The following is a 24,967-nucleotide window of genomic DNA, read 5'->3' as shown; positions in this document are numbered from 1 at the left end:
AGAGAGAGAGAGAGAGGCAGAGAGAGAGAGAGGCAGAGAGAGAGAGAGAGAGGCAGAGAGAGAGAGAGGCAGAGAGAGAGAGAGAGAGAGAGAGAGAGAGAGAGAGAGAGAGGGAGAGGCAGAGAGAGAGAGAGGGAGAGGCAGAGAGAGAGAGAGAGAGAGAGGCAGAGAGAGAGAGAGAGAGAGAGGCAGAGAGAGAGAGAGAGGCAGAGAGAGAGGCAGAGAGAGAGGCAGAGAGAGAGGCAGAGAGAGAGGCAGAGAGAGAGGCAGAGAGAGAGGCAGAGAGAGAGGCAGAGAGAGAGGCAGAGAGAGAGGCAGAGAGAGAGGCAGAGAGAGAGGCAGAGAGAGAGGCAGAGAGAGAGGCAGAGAGAGGCAGAGAGAGAATCTGAAGCAGGCACCAGGCTCTGAGCTGTCAGCACACAGCCTGATGTGGGGCTTGAACTCACCAACTGTGAGGTCATGACCTGAGCCAAAGTCAGACACTTAACCGACTGAGCCACCCAGATGTCCCAAATGTTTTCCTAATTTAAAGTTGAAAGTTAAAGCAGTCATTCTTCCCACTTCCTCTGAGGCACAGGATAGTGAGCACCTGCTATCCAGAGGAAACAGATGGGAAAATTCCCAACAAGCTGGTTGTAATTTGTATCAAACGGGAAAAATTTCTCTTGCTCATTCTGCAATCCCATTGGTCACAATTAAAGCAATCTTTCTATAAATGTCTCTTTTCCGGAAGGGGAAGTGTGCGGAGATTTAGATTTTAATTAACTCTGACCTACTATTAACGAAACCCATGTAACTCTTAGTTTCTGCTAGTAGGAACCCACAATAACGAACACTGTAGACTATGTAGTGAACTAGAACCATCTTTCCCTTCTATCCTAACCAACTGAAAGCTTAGAGTATAAAAATGAAAGGTCAGAGAAGATATAAACATGGTTGCATTTAACTGAAGAATTCTTCCAATCCTTCACTGTCAGGGTGACAAGATTCTATACATGCAATTAGACTTTCCATTTGAAATGGTCAAAGTGGTCACTGTAAAGAATACGCCAAAGGAGATGGACATTCATCGTGTATTTAAGAAAGTGACTGCTTCAAAAAGCTACAACTTTGGGGTGGTGAGGGTAGGATTTCCTGTAGTCTGCTAGCTTACCAAGAAATGGGGGGAAAAGGACTGGAAACATACCTGGATCAGCTGCAGTGAAAGGAACACCATCAGAGGTATAAAATGTTGGTTCATTCTAGGATGAATCAAAGTGATACAAACATGTAATCATTTCCAAATTGATTTTTTAAAGCACATTAATTAATGAAGCATGGCTGATATCACTCATCTGCATCTGATAATGCAAGAACAAGCAAAAACCTAACTTCCTAATAGCCATTTTCATTTCATTGGGAAAGTCCATGGTTTTCAGATTTCTATTCTATTATCTCAAGTTCTTGTGGCTCTAACCCTGCTGTCTATTCTCGGTCACACTCGTGATGAATTGTTTTGTGGTACACTGTGATTAGCATTGTGTCAGCTTATTTTTAGTTGTGGTTCTTCCCTCCCCACCATTTTTAAAAGAATTTCCAAGACTGGGCTTATAGAAGCAGTCCTGCATAGTTGCATTATGCTTGGTTATGTTGGGAGCTTCAGGGCATTACTGGCCTGGTGACCACTTTTATTTTCTTAACTTACTACAACATACAATGTAATAGTTTGAGAGGGGGGCCTCTGATTATAAATTCTCTGGAACTGCTTCCCAGAATCCCTATACTCAACCAAGTCCAAGCCTTGTTGATCTCCCTTGCCACTGGATGGATCCTTCTCCAGTTCACCCTTCCCCTAGAGGATTCCACATTTCTACTCCTATTTACCTAGTCTGCTGGCTGCCATGTGATCCGAAGCCAATGAAAAGTTATTAGGCATTAAATTCTGAGACTATCTTTATGTAACTCATCTAGAAATTTCCAAAATTTGGAGCCAAGCAACAAGCAAAACTTAAAATGAAAACATTGGCATACCATAAAATAATTAGGATCATTTTCAGGTGTTGCTTCTCTGTATGTTGAAGTTGCATGGACTCTACCCCAGTTACTTGACCGGAGTTCTACAAGCTTCAAGAGCATCTGTTTCACATCTCTGCAGACAGAAGGTGAAAAGGAGTTAAGTATATCCACCAGAAGTGTTGTCAGACTCCAGAATACCAGAGACTCCTAAAACTTTGTTAACATGTATATCCAAGTGCTTTGATTTTCTAGATGTTTCCTGTACTTTTTTAAGCAGTCTTGATATTTGTTCCATCTGTGACTATACGGTTCTTAAAGGTAGTGGCCATTCCATATTTTTATGCCTCTGGACTTTACACTGGACTTCCAGTACTTTACCAAAGTATTTACTGAATAATTTAAAGTCCGAATCATTTTACTTTTTCATGGACTCCTATCTTACCACAGGAAAATCTTATCTTTTTCCATTTATAAACACAACTGAACAAAAATGGTTAGGTAAGCAGAAGCCGTGCGTAAGATATCTTTAAAGAAAACCTTTCTCTAGAAGATTTTAATTCTTCTGATGATATATATCAGATTAAAAACCCCACAGAAAAAGAAATGGAGATCTACTGGCCATCTACCTACCTGCTGCAATTTGCATCTAGGACAACATTTTCAATTCTCTGAATAATTTCCTCCATATCAGTCTTTCCTTTTTCCTTCCAAGCATCTTCCAAAACTGACCCTGTCAACTAAAAAAGCAGGCATCAGTAAGATTTGGAATTCAAGGAAGTACAGAAATCCTAAAGAAGTATCAGCAGCAGTTCAAGCATTCTTTGAACAAAATACATTTGGCAAGTTAAATATTCCCAATTATATTCTACCATCTAACAGGCAGGAAATCTCTATACCCTCTGTTTTTCTTGATGGAGAGAAACTCAATCATAGGTTTTGTGTGTCCATGACTATATGGTATACTCCCTGTATGAATAAAATAGGCGATAAGATTTTAATCAACATATCACTTATTGAAATATGCAAGTATAGAAACTCTGAATTAACAAAAATACAAACTTCATGAAAAAGTGAGTTAAGGATATACACAGGTAATTCATCGTAACAAAAATGGCTAACAAACATGAAGGAATGGTTAAATTCACCAATGATTAGGAAAATGCAAAATAAAATGAAATTTTTGTTTATACTCATTACCCATGACAAAACAGAAACTAGGACCAGTTGGATCATCATTGATATGAATATGGGGAAAGCGATGTACTCATTCACCATTGGTAGGAATGTACTATGGTTTAGTATTTAGAAGAGAAATTTGACATTCATCAAATGTAAGGATGCAATGCTCACTGGCCCACCCACTCTTTGTGTGGGAACTGAACCTACACAAACAACTGCACATATGGAGATGAAGTGATTCAAGAGGTAAATCTTCTGTGCCAAAGATCTTTGTTAGATCATAAAAAAGCAAGTCAGAAAGAGGAATAAAGATCTTATTTATAAGGGCACACATACAGACATGGGAAAGGAAGGAAAGGAAATTTAGAGATGGGGGTGAAGAACTTCCATTTTTGCTTCTACATTTGGATTATTCCATTAAAAAAAACAGTACATGCTGCTTTTCCAATATTTAAATTCAAGAGTAAACCAAAAGGCCAACATTTTAGAGTAGAAACTTAATTTTGAATTCACACGCATACTATGCATACTTTCCGCCCTCTGAATCATATACAAATGGGGTAGAACAGTGAATTTCAAGAGAAACAGAAGTCAAACCTACCTTCAGTAACTTTACTGCACAAATTAAGTTGTCATCCATAGGATTGGAAAAGAGGGCATTCAGCAACTCCCGCAGACCAACCTGAAGAATATCTGCTCTTGTAACCTGTCCATTTGTTCCCTTGATCTTTTGGGAAAGAAAATGAAAAGCAACCATGCCAAAATATTACAGATTAGTGAATGGTCCGGTATGTTGGCAAAATAAGTGTTTTCAGTTAAACAATATAAAAAACAGAAATCCTCTGGTATTTTCACAAAATTAGACTTATTTTACATGTATTTAAAACCTCTAATAGGGGTGCCTGGGTGGCTTAGTTAGGTGTCCGACTTTGGCTCCGGTCATGATCTCACAGTTCATGGGTTGGAGCCCGCATCGGGCTCTGTGCCGACAGCTCAGAGCCTGGAGCCTGCTTCCGATTCTGTGTCTCCCTCTATGCCCCTCCCCTGCTTTCACTCTCTCAAAAATAAACAGAAAAGAAAATAAAAACCAAAAACTTCTAATAAAACCAGTAAACTACAGGGATGCCTGGGTGACTCAGTTGGTGAAGCATCCAATGCTTATTTCAGCTCAGGTCATGATCTCACATTTTGTTCCAGCCCTGCAAAGAGCCTGCTTGGCATTCTCTCTTCCTCTCTCTGCCCCTCCCCCACTCTTGCACACACTCTCTCAAAATAAAAAGAAAAAAAAAAAAAAAACAGGTAAACCGAAAACTACAGGTAAAAATTTTCATTTATCATATGATCAGGATAATCTAAGCCTCCTATATAAATTATTGTTTCATAAAACATTCTCTGTTCTATTAAGATACCACCTTTTTTGGAACATGCAGCATTTAACTCTTTTAAATTTTAAACTCATTTAAAAATACTGTTTGGCATCAGAATGGTCTAAGTGTCTTAGCTCTCCAGCCAGAAGAGACTCAGACTCAGGAGCCATACCTCTTCTTTATTTACACTTCTCACAGACATAGCATCATTACTTCCACACGGGTAAAACACTCAACAGCATTCTTAAAATGACTCTTCATTTACAGCACATTTTTTTTTCTCTTGAGAGAGAGAATATCCCAAGCAGGCCCCATGCTCAGCACAGAGCCTGAAGAGGGCTCGATCCCACGACCCTGGGATCATGATCCAAGCTAAATTCAAGAGTAGGATGTTTGACTGAGCCACCCAGGCGCCCCTTATAGCACATTTTAGATGAGTGCTCTTATTTTGGCTTATATAAAAATTAAACTGAAAAAGATTAATGCAGGAGATTTTTTTTTAAAAGTTATGTCCATCTATGGTAAAAAGGGATAGTAAATTAAGCACTAGATCGGACAGAGACCTATTAGATACACTAACAGATGCACATTTGATAGCGGATTCATGGGTGTTTTCAGTGGTGTTTATGATTAAGTCTTCAAAGTTAAAGCAGGTATAACCCATATATGGGATTAACTAATCAAAAAAGCAAATCCTTTACAGAGTAATATTCAGCACTTAGTTGCCTAGTACAAGCACGTACTCAAGTATACCACCAATTCACAAACTTGTTTAGTTGTACTTCAGATAAATGCATTTTATGTGGAAGATTCATATATAAAATGGGACCAAGAACTGTAATTCTGGGTGAATTTGGGTAGGAAAAACCCCAGAAATTCTCCTGTCCCCACTTCTAACTCAAAGCTTTGTGTGATACAGACTGCTTGTGAACCACCATCTAAAGTCCACATACGAAATGCGTGAAGATTCAAGAAAGTATGATTTCAAAAGCTTAAATCTGCATTGAAACCACGGCTTCCCAAAAGTACACAAAGACTAAAATTCCCAGTAACTACTTCCCAACACCCTCCTCACAAACAGGAGGAACAAACATTACAGACGTTCCATTAAGACACACACACCATTGCCTGCAGGTACGGAGTCATTTCTCTCCCCTAGCCCCTCTTCAACTTCATCCTTAATGTCGTAAAGGTGTAACGCAAATACAAATTCCTTACCAAGGTCAGTTTATGTTCTCAGGTTTTGTCAGTACTTAAAAAAAAAAAAACAAAAAAAAAAAAAACACAACAAACTTTGTCCTCACCTCCAAGTTAAGATAAAGTTCTCCCAGGAAGAGTACAAATGCATGGAATCGTTTTCGAGTCACTTCATCCCCCTTGGCAGCCTGATCTTTAACTTCATATTCAGTCCGACACCTAATGAAGATATACCTTTTATAATCTCACATTGCTTTGTTTTTTGTACAAACAAGACGACCATCTGTTGGTTTCACTGTTCACAAGCAATAAAGAGGTAAGTACAATCCTGATTTTTTAGGATAAGAAGTGTTCCTGTTTATTGGAATTTGCAGTGCTTTTTCATACTAACATTCCTAGCTTTAAGAAACTGATGCGTTTATTTTGTCATCTGTTTAGGCAACACAGGTTTCATGAGGTTCATCGTGTATTGGCACCACAAAGAAAAACTGCCTCACCTTTGTCTTCTAGTCTTTTTGTCAAGAAAGCACTGTTTTTACTCAAATTATCTCTGTAAAATGTTCTATTCTGAATATATGAACTTTAAAACACATCTTAAGAAACATGTATAGATGGGTCCCCAACTGAAAATACAATGAATTTTTATTAAGCCCATTATCCTTTTAACCTCCATTACACAAATCAGAGAAATGAAAAGTCTCCAATTGAAATTCACATAGAAACAGAAAGCAATGAATTTGGTCTCAATATCCCAGAGACCAAAAGGAGCCAAATAACTTAGTTTCCCTTGCTTTGTTCCCACCGCCCCCCTCCACTTGGCCCATCTGCCATCCTAGAAGTTATCTAAAACAATCACAATAAACCTGTCATAACCCATGTCAGTGAATTATGGTGTCTGTTGTTACTAAAAGGATTTTTAAAATGTACTTTAAATGTTTACCAATTTGGTGTTAAATATTTTTTCTTATCTCTCTTGAGAAGGTGGTGAAAAATTCTAGGAAAGTCATGTTTTATAAAGCTGATTTTTTGAGAGTTCTTTTAAGGACAGAAGTAGGGGTTTATGGAGACTGAATGGCTTCTATGTATGAGGGACCAGTTTAGCTTGGCTATGTCAAATTAAAAAAAAAAAATTCTCTTTTTTTTTTCCTTAAAAAAAAAAAAGTCACTGCTTACCAAGATTTACCTTGGATCAGCCCGTGAATCAACCATAAACCCAGTACAGTTTATCGTGTCTATATGACTTATAGCTTAGAAGCTACATTAAATGAGCAACATTTCGTTTGAGTCAGATATTTGTTACTCTCTAAACATTAATTCCTCATCAGAACAAAAGTTGGGATATCTCTAAATAAAACACCCCATTTAATAATGGAAAGGATGAGCTAATTAATGCCAGTTATCCAAACACCTTGTGGGCTACTCTCCTTTTATGACCTTGTAGGTAGGAGTTTCGAGGAAATGATCTGTTTTCTAAGTGCAATGACTATTCTATTATACATTAAGATATGTTAATGAATATGCAAAGGTAAATTCGTACCCCTGGGCAGCAATGGTTATCTAGAGGAAAACAACCCACACCTCTAAACTAATCTTTTTAGGCTAAAGACCTAATTAAAGGCAATACATGCTTATTTCAGAAAGGTTAAAAACAGAAAAATATAAAAAATAAAGTCACTACAACCCAGAGATAACGGCCATGAAGGTAACTTTTCTTTTTTCCTAAATATGTATATATTTCTAAGTTAGGTAACAGAATCAAGCCCTGCTTTTCACTTGTTAAAGGATTAGCACTTACGTTAATATCTCCGACAGTAACACGGTACTACGGAACCTCCAAGCTCAGGTAGAGTCAAGAGAATCAGAAGAGGTTTTCAACCATGGCTACAGACTACAATCATTTGGGGAGCTTTAAAAAACCAAGGCTCCACCTCAGTCCAATTACATCAGAACTTCCAAGGAGGACAGGGTCTCAGCCCTATTTTAAATCTCTGGGTAACTTTAACGTACAGCCAGGGGTGAGCAGTCCACAGGAACAGAAGCCAGCCTTTCTGCCATGCAAGCTCCTAGAAGTGCCCACTTTCATATCTTTCCAGGAGCTATAAATACAGGTTAAGGCTAAATAGGTTTTTAGAATTTTATCATTTATATTTTCCCAAAAATTTTACCTATTCAGAGCCATTTCAAATATTTCTATTAAAAATAATGTTTTTTTTCTTACTCATTCCTAAGAGGCCCCTCTTTTCATATCAATGAGTTCACTGCCATGTGTTTTCTTTCCTTCATATAAATTTAGGACCCTTCCTCCCCACCCCATATTATAATTTATATGTAATTAGGTTTAATCTTTTGTTTTAGGACTTATGGATAGGTTGGTAAAGCCCTTTTAAGCAAGACCTAAGATTTAATTGTTAGTTTCTTAGTATTTAGTGTTTCACTTTTGAGTCTTTTACAGACTTGAAATATATTTTGGTGTAGACAGGAACCCATCTTTTTTCTACCCCCAATGAATGGCTAGCCAGTTGTCAGCAGCACAATTTACCTTCTACATACATATTTGAAGTAGGACCTTCACGAAAAGCCTTATTTTCAAGAGTCTCTGGAGTCACTTTTGGAATCCTTATTCTGTTCCAGTGCAATTTAACCAAATTATGGAATACACTGCAACCATTAAAAGTATCCTTAAAGAACTAATGGACTAACTGTAATAAACTTGAAGACAACCCTGTTATTGAATAAAACGATTCCAATAAGAAAATGTTTCCTTAGATTAGCTTATGAATTCAAAGTCATGCCAAAAAGATCTAGTAATACCAAAAAGATTTATGTAATTTCACATGTTGATTCTAAGGTTCTTTGGAGAAAAGCAGCATGCAAGAATAGCAAAGGAAACTCTACCCAAAAACTACGGGGAGGAGAGTTTTTTAATACTAGGTATTAAAAAACTAGAGCTTTTTAATAGTATCATAATAAAAATAGAACAAGTAACAAATGGAATATAATGAAACCCAAATATTAGGATGTAGTTTAAGGAAGTTAACAGTTTAAATCAGTAAGGAAATGGATCATTTTAAAAATGGTAGGGATAAAACTCAAACTAGTTCAGCCTGTGGCAATTAGAACCTATTCAAATTGAAAGTACAGAGTACTAAAAAATACATAAGTGATCATATTTAAGATCTTGGAACATGAAGGGCCATCTAAGCACAAAACCAAAAGCAGAGATCATTACAGAAAAAAAGAGACTGATATGTGGGACTATAAATTTTTAACAGTACAAACCATACTATAATACAAATAAGAATGGTCCACCCTAACTTCCCCTGCAACTTTCCATAATACACACAGTCTTTAGAAAAGAATCATCAAATTCTAGTATGTTTAAAGTTTTCCTTTAACTTCATATGTTCACACTGACCTTTGAAGCAGCAACTGACGAAAGTTGCCACTCTGTGGGCTAATTGTCAGATGATGGGACAGGTAATTACACAGGCGAGCTCCCATGTAAGAGAAATTTGGGATAGATGTGGCCTTTCAAAAAGAAAAAAAGTTTTTTGTAACACAAATACATTGTTATGAATGCAAATACTTAACAGCAACATTCTAAGAAAAGAAAAACATTTCCACCCCTAAAACTGACATTATACAAATGAACAAGTCTTTATTGTTTGGCGTAAAGAAATTAAGTTAACGCTCCCTCCCAACTTCATACCAAGAACAAGAACAAAGGAAAATGTTTAAGGCAAGTTCTCTCCACAATTTACTTGAGGTTACCAGAAAGCAAATTAAGAAGATCTCTTTATACTAGCCAATTTTTGCATAGGATGTATACATGTGTTCAGTTGCACAGCGCTAATTATGAATAAGAGTATTTGCCAAACGATTCTTTTTCATGGTGTTTTTCAGGGCAAGGATAGCAGAGACTTTGGCATCTAGCAGTCCAGAACAACATTCCCAGGCCTGCATGGAGACCTTGGACATCAATTACCCTCCATGGGCTTCTGCTTGATTCCTAGGAGAGGTGATAAATGGTACCTGGTACGAGAGAGTAACACTTAAAGAGTACTCCAAAAACACTTGGGGTAAAGAGGAAATGAGAAGCTCTTCCAAAAACTAAGACAGTGCAAGACACTATGTACCGAAGATAGTACTGCTATGGCTATGTGAAACTAAGTTTTAACTTTAATTACAGCTTTTAAAGAACAGTAGAGACAACATAGCTTACTACCCAATATTAGGTAACACATTAAAAGGCTAAGGGACTCGACCAAGGTTACAAAAGGTAGTAACTAACCAGAGAGTATAGATGTAACGGATGGTCTGATGCCTCTCTGACCCGATACTGAGTCTACTTACGGAGTTGTGGTAAATCTTAGACAAGTCACTTAACTTCTGTTAAGATGTGTATAAGGGAGAAGAGTAATACCTTGCAACCATGGAGGATTAAGTGAGTTAATTCATTACATGTTAAAGGTTTAGCATTGCCTAGCATACAGTGACTATGTTATAATTAGATCTTTTTATTTCTAATTATTTCATTGCTCACAAGGGACCCTTGTTATCACAGCAGACAGACTGGGTTCTCCTGAGATCACGTATGCATATCTGGTACCACAGAAGACTTGAAATTCAAAAATCATACTTTTCCCATTATGGACATTGCCGGTTTTCCTTTAGTTTACTTTTAAAATTATCACATAGAACTTAAAAGGCAAGAAGCTCTACAAGGCTTGTTATTAAATGTCATACTTCCCCACTACACCTCACCTTTACACCCCACAGACAACCACTTTCAATTCTTTCAGCTGAAAAGGTTTCAACCTCTGTATCTCCATGCTCCGGGATTTCGGTTTAGTTATTATTTCTTACGAGTTTCCCACCATGGAAAAGGAATATCCAGTTTTCACTGGATATTCACGTAACACCACTCCATTCTGCTATTTGCCAATCTTTCCACCTACCAATGTCGTTATACCATGATCTGATTGGTTTTGTGTTTCCATTTATGGCTGGACCACATAACACAGATTTCTCCTTTCCTACACAACTTTGTTTTCCCTGGACTTAATTTTTCTACACTGTTCTTTACTTAAGTCTCATTGATGTTACCCCTAAACTTACAAGTTTTTAAGTTTCTTAACATCTTCAACCACAGCAGCTATGCTCACCTTACCAGGAATCATGCCTGGAGCCTTCTGCCCTACACCAGCAAAGCCTGGCCATCATCTTGGGATCTCCTTCACCACCATCTAGATAATACACTTAGCCGCTCCTCTAAAATGCAGTTTCCGGGGCGCCTGGGTGGCGCAGTCGGTTAAGCGTCCGACTTCAGCCAGGTCACGATCTCGCGGTCCGTGAGTTCGAGCCCCGCATCAGGCTCTGGGCTGATGGCTCGGAGCCTGGAGCCTGTTTCCGATTCTGTGTCTCCCTCTCTCTCTGCCCCTCCCCAGTTCATGCTCTGTCTCTCTCTGTCCCAAAAATAAAATAAAAAACATTGAAAAAAAAAAAATTAAAAAAAAAAATAAATAAATAAAATGCAGTTTCCTAGTTTCTACATCTTTGTCCTTGGCTTAATTCTTTTTGGTGGAGTACTTCCCTTCAAGAACTTCTCAAGGGTTACAATAAAACTTCACACTGGCTACTCAGTGCAAAAAGAGGGAGAGGGTCTCTCTTTCTTTTTTAAAGATTTCCAAGCAATCTTTTTAGTCTCATTCCAACCTTGTCCTAGAGCTTTCCAAAGGCTCTACTCAGTAAATTGGGGGGGGGGGGGGGGGGGGGGTTTCAGTTTTCCCCACTGACTTGGAATTCAACTTTAGATCTGCCAAGTCAGTTACCACTCACCCACCTGCTTTCTAGTCTCCATCTCTTCTCATCTCAGCCCCTACAGGCTTATGGCTTCTTAAAAATCCCGTCATTTTAGCAGTATTAGGGGAGGAATCAAAGTTGAATATGTAGGTTTAATCTGCCATTTTTATAACAGGCCTTCTGTTATTATACATTCCCTCAATGAAATTTAAAAACAAGTAAAAACCTGTATCACAGACACAGTATCAAAACTTAAGTAATACGTATTCTAAGAACTGGCTTTGAGACAATCACAAAAACTGCAGTTTGTCAGGCTCCAATCCTTTTGTCCAGCCCTGAAGAACTAGAACCAGGCAGCCTATGAAGTGCTGAAACTAAAACAGAAGAGAAACCAGAAAAGCAATTTGAAGTATAATTTCTCCATTTTCTTCTATCCTTTGCAATCTACCTAGAGGCCAAAAGTAGGTATGAGGACAAATAGAGCAATTCTATCTTCCTAAAATCTCAGGCATGTACCAAACCTGAGAGTTGCCAGGTAATACCAAGGGGTCCACGAACTACCCAGAACCAATTGTAAAAGCAATCAAATGAAACACTAAGTAGGATGAAAATTATCCAGCCATCATAATCACCCTTCCATATACTCCAAATTAACCGGCCACCATGATCACCCTTCCAAATACTCCAAATTCGAGTTGCTCTTTCAAGCAATGACTTAAATAACACTTGTGTTTATAATTCTAGTCCCCTCCCACTGTTTTTGGTCAGTTTCAAACACTGCCCTTAAATTGGTCTTCAAAATCTAGTGTTATCTAGTTGCCCCCCTTAAAATAGCTTTAATGTATCACTGATCAATACACTAGGATCAAAACTAAACTTTGTGTGAACAATCTAGAATTACGGAATTAAGATGTAAATCCTTGGAAATTTAAGATATAAGCATTAATGTTAAGACTCAACAGTGTTTTATGGGTTTTTTTAAATGACTCCTTTTTGAGGCAAAAAAGTTCTCCCATGATTTTTTTCTCTTAATCCAAAAGTGCTATATAATTCAACACCTAAGAGAAAAGAACTACAGTTAATTTCAGATCCTTTAGAAACAGAGTGGGATGGAAAAAAGGTGGGATACTTACCTAGCCTTCTTCGTAAATATCTTAACATTCCTTCTGACTGACTGTACAGAGCCTTGAATCTCCAGTCTGGCTCCAGCCCTAGATCCCCACTACAGGGATTTTATACAACAGAGACTTGAGAGCTCCCAAGAACCTTAAAGAGTTAAGGAGTGTGGAAGCCAGGAAACATGAACCTGGCCTCCCTGAAGGAGCAACACCACCCTTGGGCTTCAAGGAAGCTATCTGATGATCACCCGTGCCATCAGCCAACCTACCTGTTGATAGATGAGTTCTACAAGTTCTTGCAAAGCATCATCTGTTGTAACCCAGCCATTCAGAGTCTCTGCAAACTGCTCAATTTCAGTTTCAAAACTGCCAGGCTGTTCTGTGAGATGATTCAAAAAATCCTGAACATATTCTGATAGAGTGGGATAATCCTCACAACCATCTTCATAGGATTCCTATAGATCAAAAGTTTAAAAAAAAAAAAAAAAGTTTTAATCCCTGCAACTGGCTAAAATAAAACTAAGGCAGCTTTAAGGTGAGAAGTCTCTAGAACAAATGATCCTTCACACAATAAAATTTGTTATTTTCTTTAGCAAAATTAAGTCCACCGAACTTCTTCCTTCCCCAATAGCCAAAGTGTTACATTAAAGCAGAAGGACTCCACCTAACTGGGTGGAAAATGGTCTTCTCATCCCTGGCAGATTTATAAGATGAATGACAAAATTTAAACCAATATTTTATTGTAACACCAATATCAAAATTAAGATTTTGATCTATTTATGGGTACAAGAACTGAGATTTGCTTCAAAGTGGGAAGGGAGAAGAGGCCACAGATAGAGACATTAGAATGCCCACAGTTAGGCCACAGGTACCTAACTGTTGGGGCCATGTGGTGGGGGGGGGGGGGGGGGGGGGAGGAGGAGTGGGGGGTCATCACACTCTTTATATTCTTACAGTTATTTAACAATTTCTATATTGAGAAAAGAACCCAGTAAGGTCTGTCATCTGTTAATTCCCAAGGACAGAGAAATATATAGTTCAGGGACTACAAATTTCACCACAGTGTAACTGGCAGACTTGGGCTGCTATATCCAGGCTTCTAGCCAACCTTGACTGTAGCAGTTTCCAACTATGTTTTACCACGATCACCTTTGGTAATTTTCAGTCTTTTAGTAAATGGCAAGAGGCTGAACAAGGTGAGTACTGCAAAAGGTTTCAGATGTGATTATCAACCCGGATACTTGCAATGCCTCCAACGCCAACCAAAGTATTCTGAAATTTGCTTAATAGTTATGATCTAATAAGAATTATACTGCTAATGAAACTTACCTTTTCTAAAAGGAGTCAAATGAGAAACCACATGAAAGAATTATGACAACATAGAAGCATTTTATGAAGGGATTAGGTTCTAAAGCCAGTGAGTGCATAAAGAAAAAGAAAAAAAAAAAAAATCAGGAGTCCAAATTTTCCTTAGGAAAATTAAAGGGATGCTACTTTACATTAGTTGCATGTACTATGAGATGCACTAAGGAAATAAGACCAACTGCAGGAAGAGCAGATTCACGTGCCCATATCATGCTCATAGCATTTGTTGAGAAGAGCAGGAAAACTGATACATTAAATGTTCTGATCTCAAAACTGAATGCAAATTAAATGACTCTCCTCTAGGGGCACCTGGATGGCTCAGTTGGTAGAGACTCCTGATTTCAGGGTCATGAGTTCTAGGCCCACGTTGGGTACAGAGCTTAGTTAAAAAAAAAGTAAAATTTTAGGGGCACCTGGGTGGCTCAGTCGGTTAAGCTGCCGACCTCGGCTCAAGTCATGATGCTGCAGTTTACAAATTCAAGCACCACGTTGGGCTCTGTGCTGACAGCTCAGAACCTGGAGTCTGCTTCAGATTCTTTGTCTCCCTCTCTCTCTGCCCCACCCCTGCTTGCATTCTCTCTCAAAAATAAAAACATCAAAAAAATTAAAAAATGAAATTTTAAAAATGACTCCACTCTAAAATAAAGAAATTAACATTGATGAAATTCAAATTTATTCATCATAAACATTACACCTATATGACTGAAGATTAAATGAGTTAATGAGTAAATGCCCCTAGACCTGTGACTAGCACATAGTAAGGCATTAAGAGTTCAGCAAATTTCTACATTTCTGGGAAAACAGTAAAACATTACAAATGCCACAGTCATGTTCTCATACCTCAAGAACCACACCTAAAAGCATCTGAAGAACAGAATAAAAGCCTACACTTCTTGGTATATAAGAGGATACCCTGATTAATAAGCTATGTATAATATGCGACAGACACTGTTAAGAGCTCTGCAAGCTTGTCTCACTTAACCCTAAAAAACTTGGCACAGATGGAAGAAACGAACCCAGAGCAGTTAAGTCACCTTTGGTTATTTATTCAAAAGTGTTCACCGTTGAGTTCCTACTAAGTGCCAAACACTGTTCTAGGTGCTGGGGGGTACTGTCTTGGCATGAACAAAGGAGACAAAGTCCTCCTCCAGTGGAGCTTATCTTCCACCATGGAAGACATTATTCACATGTTAGGATATCCTATGAAAAAAGGTGGGCTAAAAGTAATATAACACTGTAGATTAACTATATTGGAATAAAAAAAAAAAGCAAAAACAGAAAAAGGGAAGGATTCAGAAGAGTTAACATCTCATTTGAAGACGAAAAGAAAAACAAAATAAACCCAGCCATACAAATATCTGAGGCTTAGAAAGTAGGCTTACAAAGCACATAGGCCCCAGGGCACGTGGGAGACTCAAGTCAGTTGAAAGTCAAACTTCGGTTCAGGTAGTGATCTCAGGGTTCAGGAGTTCGAGCCCCACAGGAGGCTTGCTACTGTCAGAGCAGAGCCCAATCCGGATCCTCTGTCCCCACTCTGTCTGCCCCTCCCCCGCTCGTGCTCTTTCTCAAAAATAAACCTTTAAAAAAAAGAAAAAAAAAAAAAAAAAGGACAGCACACAGGCCTCAAGACGATAGGTGCTTATCTGATACCTTTAAGAAAAGCCAGAACAGACACTGAAGAGGGGGTAATAGCTAACAAGATCAATGAGGCAGATGGGAAATCACGTACAATCTTAGGGACCACACTAAGACTGGCTTGAAAGCCAGTGGAAAAACCACTGGGCAAAGAAGGTTGGAACAAGGAAAGACCATGTACCAACTTAAGTAATTGGTGCAGTCACACAGCTAGTCAGAAGAACTGAGCACAGAACAAACCCTGTGGTTCTAACCTCTATGCTACACTCCAAGGAACTGACAAAGGCTTAAAATCCAACTTTGACATATGTACAAGAATATTCATTGCCAACAATCCACCTAACAATCAACAAAGAACTGGCTAAATACACCACCTTATATCCATGAAATAGATCAAATAGCCACTTAAACACGATAGATTTACATCTATTAATACAGAAATCACTAATGTTAAATGCAAAGAACAGAACCGTATTTTAGGACAGCTTAATTTTAAGAGATTTGGAGACGGTGAAAATTTCTGGAAAGATAGACAAGGGATAACAGCTCTGGAGTCCATGAATGTTCATATTATAAATAGTGACCACTGTTTTATAAAACTGTGAAAGCAGTTAAGCATTATAAATGCATACATTAAACAATACACTTAATATTAGCTACATATACGTTTTACATTAAAAATACTTTGACATAGAGTTTTATAGATTTGGAGTGTCCTGTTACTACTGACAGAAAAGCAGGAATCCGACAAGTCCTAGCTGAAGGTATTAACTTCTGGTTTCTATCAAATGTCACTCACTGTGGCAAAAATGCAGTCTCAAAGAAGCAGAACTCTTTTAAGAGAACCCAAAGTCCAAAAGTAAAGAAGGGAGAGTAGAACTGTTCTGATTATAAGCATTACAGGGGACTGGTTCACAAGCTGCCATTTCAAGCAAAAAAGGAAGCACAGAGTATTCTGGACAGACCAGCACTCCGATGTGTTTGCATTATTTCTCTAGTACCAGATTTTTCCAAGTACAAATTTCATCTGTCTTCAATGTGGAGTTAAATGGCTTTTAAGCTGAGGGATGAAGTTTTACTTATTTTTCTTAGAATTCTGTGCCAAGAGATTAGGAGGGACAGTTAGACAATGCACTTTTCATGGAAGATACTTTGAATACATTGGTACAGAGAAGACCTTAATCCAAAGCAGCAGGAATAAAAGGAAACCGATCAGACACCTAGACGGTGGCAGAGTCAAGACTACTTTAGTTTGAAGGGGGCAAGAGTGTGAAAGACAAACAGGAGTCAATATACTGTTTTTGGCCTACACAGCTAGTTAGAATATAAAAAAAAAGGCTTGCGGAAGATAAATTCTTTTTTTGTACTTGAATTTCAATGTGAGATCCTCATGAACAAGTCAAAACAAACACAAGGCAGGAGTTCAGAGAAAGAATTAGATTTCAGTATCAGTAGACAGGCAATGGTCAGATTCTAAGTGACAGGTAGGATCACCAAGGCAGGTAACAAAATGTGGGGGGGGGGGGGGGGGGGGGCAGGGGGAAGAACCTCAGGGGACTACAGTCTGAGTGAAGAAGGAATGATCTGCAAATTGGAAGGATGAAGAAAGCACTGCCCCAGTGGCCAAAGGAAAAAGAAGAGGTGCTCAGAGGCAAATGCTACAGAATAATCTTAGGAGTTGAAATCTGAAAGAACAATGGTTGCAGTCTTAGGAATGAAACACTAGGCAGAGAGAGGGAAAAATTAAAATCGGTATCTTAAATATTCAGTTTTTATAAAAATAAGAGGAACTTCCAAAAGACTGAAAAGGTACCCTCGGCCCCTAGCACAGGACCAGACTCACTGGGACTTGCACAGATCACACAGTGGTCAAAGTCTACTAAGATGAGGGTTAAGAGGACAATAGATTTTAGGGGTACCTGGGTGGTTCAGTAGGTTAAGCATCTGACTCTTGAATTCAGGTCAGGTCATGAGCGATCAAGCCCCATGTCAGGCTCTGCACTGACAGTATGGAGCCTGCTTAGGATTCTCTCTCTTCACCCTTCCTCCACTCATGCTCTCAAGATAGATAAATAAATAAAAAGAGGACGATAGATTTTAAAACCCAAAGAGCATCAGTAAAGGTCACAAAAATAGTACCAAATCAAATAGGGGGATCAGCCTACAGAGGTTTGATCACTGAGAAGTAAAATAGTACTAACAGTGAATAAGTTTACATTTAGGAGAACATCACTATTGAAAGGCAAAAGACAAATAGGCAGTAACTTGAGGGGAACATTCTTAGAAGAAAGAAGGGATTTTGACAGGTGGGGATTTTTGTTTAATAAATGCTTTGTGAATTCCTATGTAGAATTTTTGGTTCTCGTAAGTGAGCTGTGATTAAATATTCAAGATGTAATGGTTGATCTGAGAAGAAGCAATAGCCAGGAGTTGACAGATACAGCAACTCCCTGGTAAGAAAGCATAGAAAGCAGGAAATTCTAGCAGTGGGATTAGAGGAAGGACTCAAGGATAAAAGGGTTCAGAATATTGGCAGGGTTGAGAAAGCACAACAAGCAACTATCATAAAGGCTTTCAGAAAAAAGTATGAATACTTGAGAACAGATCCAGTTCAAAGATACCCAGATTTTCATGCATATCAAAGCAGACTTAAGGCACTTTTATTTTGTTCACTGCTGTATCCCCAGTGCTTGACTCACAGTAAGAATCCAACTGTCTGTTGAATGAGTGAGTGAATATAACTAACTTTGGATTATGGCTACTGTTATCTGTCACAAGACCCTATCCTAAGAGTCAGGGAAAAACCAAGGATACTGCCATTCTGTGACTAAGTGGACAGAGAAAAACACTTACCTTTGATAGAGGGTAAAAGGGTAAATGAGGAAGACTAGAGAATGCACCAGAGCAGGGGTAGCAAGCTTGAATGATTATAGAATAGAGGTGGATTACAAACAAATGAGGCAAGCCAGTGAGCAATTAGAGGTCACGTATTCCATCCAAGGTGGCTGCCTCCATTCAGCTGCAGACAATTTTTTGCTCTAGCAAAGTTAACAGTCCGGTACAACCCTATCTTATGATTTTAAGAGAAACCAGAAAATTTAGATTTGCAACATCTAATTTAAGTACTGGTTGGTTATTAAACAGGCCTTTAAAAAAAAAAAAAAGAAAAAAGGAAAAAACAATGAGGGCCAAAGACGACACACCTGCAGGCCACACACAAGCCATGGGCTTCTGGTTTGCAATTTGTTCTGGCCAACTGAGCATAGAGGAAACTAATCTAATAGAAGATATCAAGGAGGGCCTAACAGAGGACAATGGCTCAAAATAAGTGGACCAACATGGCTCTGTAGCCCAGGAGTCACCTGAACTATGTAAACTAGTTGGTACAGAACTCTGGAAAAAAACAAAAAAACAAAAAAAAAACCACAAAAAAAACCCACCAAAAAAACACATCCCTATCATAAAATGGCCCAACAGGGAGACAAATGGGAAACAGTTTGTGGCTGTCTGAAAGAAAGTGCTCTTCAAGAGTTAATTCAACTACTCACAGCTCTCCAATGGTTCTTTTCCTCTCCGAGGCAAATACAACTTTTTGGCAAGAATCCAAGCTGTCCTCGCTTCTATTTTACATGACTGACATCAAATCAACTGCTCTTTCTGAATGCCTATCCTTTCCCCTTCCCAGCCACAAAGCTTTTTTTTGTTTTTTAAGTTTATTTATCTTCAGAGAGAGCATGTGAGCGTGCACACGTGAGCAAGTGAGTGTAAGTGGAGGAGGGGCAGAGAAAGAGGGAGAATCTGAAGCAAGCCCCTTGCTGTCAGCCAAGAGCCCATGCGGCACCTGAACTCATGAACCATGTGATCACGACCTGAGCCGAAATCAAAGAGTCAGACGTTCAACTGACCAAGTCATCCAGATGCCCACCAAAGCTTTTTCCTACGGCAGTCTAAGATGCATGGAGTTTCTAAAACATGGGGTACAGTTTTTCCATACCTTTTCTATCAAATATGGAAGGAAAGCACTGCCCCCCACCCAAGAAGCAACAAAATAGGTGTGCCATCATTAGTTATCAGGTAAACACAAATTAAAACCACAAGTAGTGGGGCACCTGGATGGCTCAGTGGGTTAAGCATCCAGCTTCGGCTCAGGTTATGATCTCATAGTTCGTAAGAGGCCCACATCAGGCTCTATGCTGACAGTGTGGAGCCTGGAGCCTGGAGCCTGCTTCAAGTTCTGTGCCTGCCTGCCTCTCTCTCTCTCTCTCTCTCTCTGCCCCTCCCCTACTCACAGTTTCTCTCTCAAAAATAAGCAAACATTAAAATGTAATAAAAAACCACAAGTAGATACCACATACCCACCAGAATGGCTAAACTTAAAAACAGAAATTTCCAAATACTGACAAGGAAGCAGAGTAAGTGGAAATTACATACTACTCAGAGTGTACATTGGAACATTCTCTTTGGAAAACTATTTGGCAATCTCCATTAAAGTTGGCTACCGGTGCAACTGGGTGGTTCTGTTGGTAGAGCATAAAACTCTTGATCTTGATGTGGACTTCAAGCCCTATGCTGGGTGTAGAGATTACTTAAAACCTTTGGGGGGGAAAATGAGTTGACCACCCTATGTCCCTGCAATTCCACTCCTAGGTACGTACCCATGGGTAGAATAGCAGCCCCATTTACAATAGCCCCAAAGTGGAAACAATCAAATGTTTATCAAGAGACAAAGGGAAACAGGTGCCTGGCTGGCTCAGTTGGTAGAGCATGCAACGCTTGATCTCAGGGTCATGAGTTCAAGCCCCACGCTAGGCGTGAAGCCTCAAGATTAAAAAAAATTTTAGAGGAGACAAAGGGGAAAAATGTTAAAAACAGACAAGATGGGACTGTGGTATATTCTCACAATAGAATGCTAGACTAAGTCTTCAATTATAAGCTAAAACATGGATTAATTTGAATGTCAAAAAAAAGTGAAAAAAATATATTCTGTAGGAGTCCTTTTATATAAACTTTGAAAACAGGCAAAACTTGTAAATCAAAATAGTAGTTAACCTGGAGAGCAGTAATGATTAGGAGGACACATAGGGAGCTTTGTTAATGTTCCTTTTTTTGGTTTGGACACTGGTCGCTTAAGCGTTCATTTTGTAAAACTTTGAGCTAACCTTTATGTACACTATTGGGTTAAATGTCAGTAAAACTAAGAAATTAGGAAAGAGAAGACTTCTGTGCTAAAGTATTATCATTTTAACCCTCTAATGGTTCCTGTCCCACTTATCTACAATCAATTGCTATGCATTCACCCAGGACATATTCCCAATTGTGTTGTGTTTTCTCCCACTTAAAAGGAGTTCAGTTTATTAAGTTATTGACAAAAATGAACCTGAAAGTTTAAAAGTTTTTCATACTTGTGTAAACACTTTATCAAAACCTCCTACGTTTCTTTAGTTAATTACAACCAGAAACACTTGTTTTAACATAACAGAGTCCAGATGTGTAACATTAAAAAACTTACCTCAAATTAATCCGCAGCATAACTATGGTTTAATTTACTCTAAAACTACCAATGAATATTCAGTTATCTTGCTAAAATCCAATTTAAAATCAGCTTTGCCAGGCCATTATTCTATAGATCATCCACTTAGTCTGGACACAAATTTTGTTATTTTTTTTAATATAGTTTTTTTTAAAATTTAATGTTTATTTTTGAAATAGAACCACAGGAAGTGTGAGTGAGTGCACAGAAGCAGGACGGGGTGGGGGGGGGGGGGGTGACGACAGAGGATGGGAAGCCAGCTCTGTGCTGACAGCAAGGAGAACCCCATCAGGGGCTCGAACTCTCTAACCTGAGAGCATGACCTGAGCAGAAGTCGGAGGCTTAACCCACTGAGCCACCCAGGTGGCCCTGGACACAAATTTTAGTTTTATATATTGAGAGTGCCCGAAGTATATCCTTTACTAGGCTAGAAATACTCTATACATACTGGGAATACAGTGAAAAAAGACAAAAAGGTCTACTCTCAATTTACATGGATATTTTGAACATCACAAACCACAAAACATATTCCTGAATCTGTCTGGTTTCTTCGAGAGTGTAAAGAATTCATGATGTTTTTATGTGTAGTAGAAAGTTCCAGCATGCCGATTAATGACAAAGTAATAATCACGTTATTCCAGTAATATTAATCCAGAATTGTAGTAAAAAGGCATACTTACTGTATAATTAGAAGAATAACCTGATGGATAAAATTCAGGAGCGTTCACAGACAGCTTAGACATTAATACAGGAGCTACAACCACCTGGGGTTTAGCCATTGCTGACTCCAAGTTCTGCTGTGGGATATTATCCTGTGAACTAGGTGGAGCTCTCAGGGGCCTCGTTTGCTCTGAGAAAGGAAAAAACGGGGTGTTAGATGCGTTCATTCCTTTGTATAGCAACTTACTATCTGCTGAAAAGCCACAGGAGAAGGACTGGTTTTTAAGAGTTAAACAAGAACTGTCACGAATATTAAGGTTATCGCCAGGATATATACAGAAAGCCTGCAAAAAGGAACAATAGGCTGCTTTAGCTCATTTATGGCCATACCTGCCTCCTAAATGAATGCTCGAGAGCTTTCTTTTTCCTTTTTTCGTTTTTAAGGAGTTAAAAGAGGTGGTTGCACGCGTAAGGTCTCCCTTTCCAAGGCTGGGAAGGGGGAGGCGATTTTTACTTCCTCCCCGGACGGCAGAACTCAGAGACCGCGCATTGGGCCCCTCCCCCCAGCCGGGGCGCACAAAGGATTCCGGCAGCCACCTTCCAAACCCCCTTCCGGGCCCGTCCCCACCCCGGAGCAACCGGGCCCCTCGGGGAACGCTTTCGGGGAACGGGGGGGTTGGGGGGGGGGGTTAGAAGGAAAAAGAGCGCCGGCCTTGCCGCGCGCCAAGGGCCGTGGGGAAGCGTTGGCCCAGGAGGACAGGGTCCCCTAGAGCGGCTCCGTACCTGGGAGCGCCCCGGGCCGGGGAGGCCTCTGGGGGCCGGCGGGGACCTCGCACTGGGCCCCTGGCGGCGGGGCCGTCCTGGGCTGGCGCAGCGGCGGCGGCTGCAGGAAGCCCGGGGCTTTGGGCTGCGGCGGCGGCTGGTGCCGCGGCCGCTCAGCAGCCCCCGCTCCGTTCGGGAAACCGCCGCCCTCAGGCCCGCCCCCTCCGCGGCCCAGGCCCCGGCTCCGGCCCCGACCAGCACCTGGGGCCCGATCGAAACCGTCCGACATGCTCCTCCTCCTCCGCCGCCGGGGGCCGCTGCCGCTGCGCTCGGGAGAGGACGCGGGGAGGGGGGGAGGCGCCGCGGGCCGGCTCTCGCCGCCGCGCTCACTCGGGCCTCATGGAGGAGGAGGGCTGCGGGCCCCTGCGCGGTTCCTTGGCGCTTCGGGCGGAGCGGACAGCAGCCGGTGCACCCGCCGAACCCGCCGCTCCAGAGCGCCCGCCCCCCGCGGCTGCCCTCCGCTTTTCGATTCTCCCCCAAACCCGGCTCCCCCGCCTTCGGCGCGGCGGGGGCGAAGGCGGGTCACAGCGGCCCCCCGCGGCCCGGAGGCCCCGGGCGCGTCCTCCGCGTCTGCTGCGGTTCGTGGCGGGCTGGGAGCCGCGGCCCAGCAGGCCGCTCGGCGAGTGGCCTCCCGGCCGCCGGACAGCCCTGCCCGACGCGGGGACCGGGCGAGGGCATCTCGGCCCCCCCCGGGGCGGGCCGAGAGCAGAGAGGGGTGCTCACCCCAGGCAGGCCTTACCTACGCGGTGCCTCTCGGTAGAGAAGTGCGAGACTGACGGTTGATGCCAGGAAAATAAAAATACGGGGGGAGGGGGCGTGGAGGCAGCGCCAGGGTTCGCGGACGCGCACCTCCGTGGGCGCGCAGGTGTGTTCAATGACCCGGAGCCGGCCGGCCCGAGGACTGGCCCGGAAGGACCGCTGCGGGAGAAGCTCCGCCACCTGTCTGGTCGGCCGCGGGGGAGGGAGGAGGGAACGCAATCAAAATGCACCTCTCTCCCCCGCCCCTTTCAATTCACATAAGGTAGTTATCAGAGTAGGTCCTACCTACTGTGCCCAGGCTTTAGTCTTCTCTCTTTTCTCTTCCCGTCCGGAAATGTTCACAAAATGCACTACCTTTCAATGAAATTACCCTCTTTTTCGTCGTGTACCAGTACCGTCCAATAAAAATATAGCGCGAGCACAAACGCAAGCTACTTATGTAATTACAAATTTTCTAGAAGCCACATTAACGAGTAAAAAAAAAAAAAACAACAAAACAGGTGGAATTATTTTAATCTATTTTACTTTACCGAATATATCCAAAATGGTATTTCAACATGTAACTAATACAAAAAATGTTGATGAGATGTTTTCCCTTTTCTCGTACTAATTAAAACACAATGTGTATTTTATACTTGCAGCACGTCTCCGTTGGGATTGGCACATTTCAGGTGTTCAATAGGTACATGTGGCTAGTGGCTACCGCATTGCACAGCAAAGTTCTAGACATTACTTATGTGTAAATTATTGCTTTTGTCAGGTCTGGTGCTGTGACAGCCAAATGAAGAATGAATGTAAGTAATGAAAAGGAGAGAAAATTCATTTCTTTACTGTTATACTGAAATATCCTCACAAACTCTGATTGTAGCCCTTTATATTAAGTCAGGTTTAATGTTTTTCAATCTTGTCATCTTGAGAATCATTTCAATTAGGAACAAAACTCATGTTAAGCATTTTCTCTTCTTACTAATAAAAACAATATTAACAGCTTCACCTAAATGAGTGAGAAGAATGGCTTTAATTACGGCAATCATAAATAAATGATTCATGCTGTTGATTGTTGGCAAAAATTGAAGAGAAGGAAGCCAACAAAAAGTAAGGTTCTTTGGTGTAGTGAAAAATGTAGGATTCAGAGTGGACCAGAGCTTGGCTTAGATCCTGGCCTTGACCCTTAAAGCCTGTGTGATCCTAGGTAAGCCAGGGATTTAGCTTCTCTGAGCCTCATTTTCCTCATCTTTAAAATAATAAGTATGTTGTAGCACTGAGCATGTATTACAAAGACAAGACAACAGTGTAAAAATTCGATGGGGACATTGAGGTCCATTCTTTTATGTAGCGGTCAGTCACTTCTTACTTTTTTGTTCTCCAGGAAGGACTCACAAACTGTATATTCCAAAACAGTGAGAGTGAGTTATCCTAATGTTCCATTAGGTAGATACCCTCGACCTGTGCCAGGCTTTTGTTCGCATTCATTACCCTTTTGTTCCCCTAGGAACTTTGATGATGGCTAGCACTTTCTTTACACCTGAGACATTCTT

The 24,967-nt window shown here is 40.6% G+C and overlaps 1 protein-coding gene across 4 annotated transcripts in view; it reads right to left on the bottom strand.

Annotated features, from left to right (window-relative positions):
* PAIP1 (poly(A) binding protein interacting protein 1) overlaps window positions 1–23,618 on the bottom strand; it is a 32,593-nt gene extending 8,975 nt beyond the window's left edge. The window contains exons 1-9 of one of the 4 annotated variants that reach the window (XM_042995179.1): window positions 23,410–23,618; window positions 21,869–22,038; window positions 12,928–13,113; window positions 9,154–9,266; window positions 5,846–5,957; window positions 3,776–3,901; window positions 2,626–2,732; window positions 2,011–2,128; window positions 1,187–1,241 (exon numbers count right to left, since the gene is read on the bottom strand). In XM_042995179.1, coding sequence (XP_042851113.1) covers window positions 1,187–1,241; window positions 2,011–2,128; window positions 2,626–2,732; window positions 3,776–3,901; window positions 5,846–5,957; window positions 9,154–9,266; window positions 12,928–13,113; window positions 21,869–21,967 — 916 coding nt within the window. In that variant the 5' untranslated portion in view covers window positions 21,968–22,038; window positions 23,410–23,618. Of the gene's footprint in view, window positions 1–1,186; window positions 1,242–2,010; window positions 2,129–2,625; window positions 2,733–3,775; window positions 3,902–5,845; window positions 5,958–9,153; window positions 9,267–12,927; window positions 13,114–21,868; window positions 22,039–22,238; window positions 22,361–22,631; window positions 22,989–23,409 lie in introns of those variants that run through there. The other 3 variants (XM_042995156.1, XM_042995160.1, XM_042995170.1) reach the window with 3 other exon arrangements.
* Window positions 23,619–24,967: the final 1,349 nt, after the last annotated feature.

The sequence above is a fragment of the Panthera tigris genome, chromosome A1 (genome assembly GCF_018350195.1).
Source record: "Panthera tigris isolate Pti1 chromosome A1, P.tigris_Pti1_mat1.1, whole genome shotgun sequence".
NCBI lineage: Eukaryota > Metazoa > Chordata > Mammalia > Carnivora > Felidae > Panthera > Panthera tigris.
Note: the sequence above shows the minus strand (reverse complement) of the source record. Positions and strands in the feature narration are given on the sequence as shown.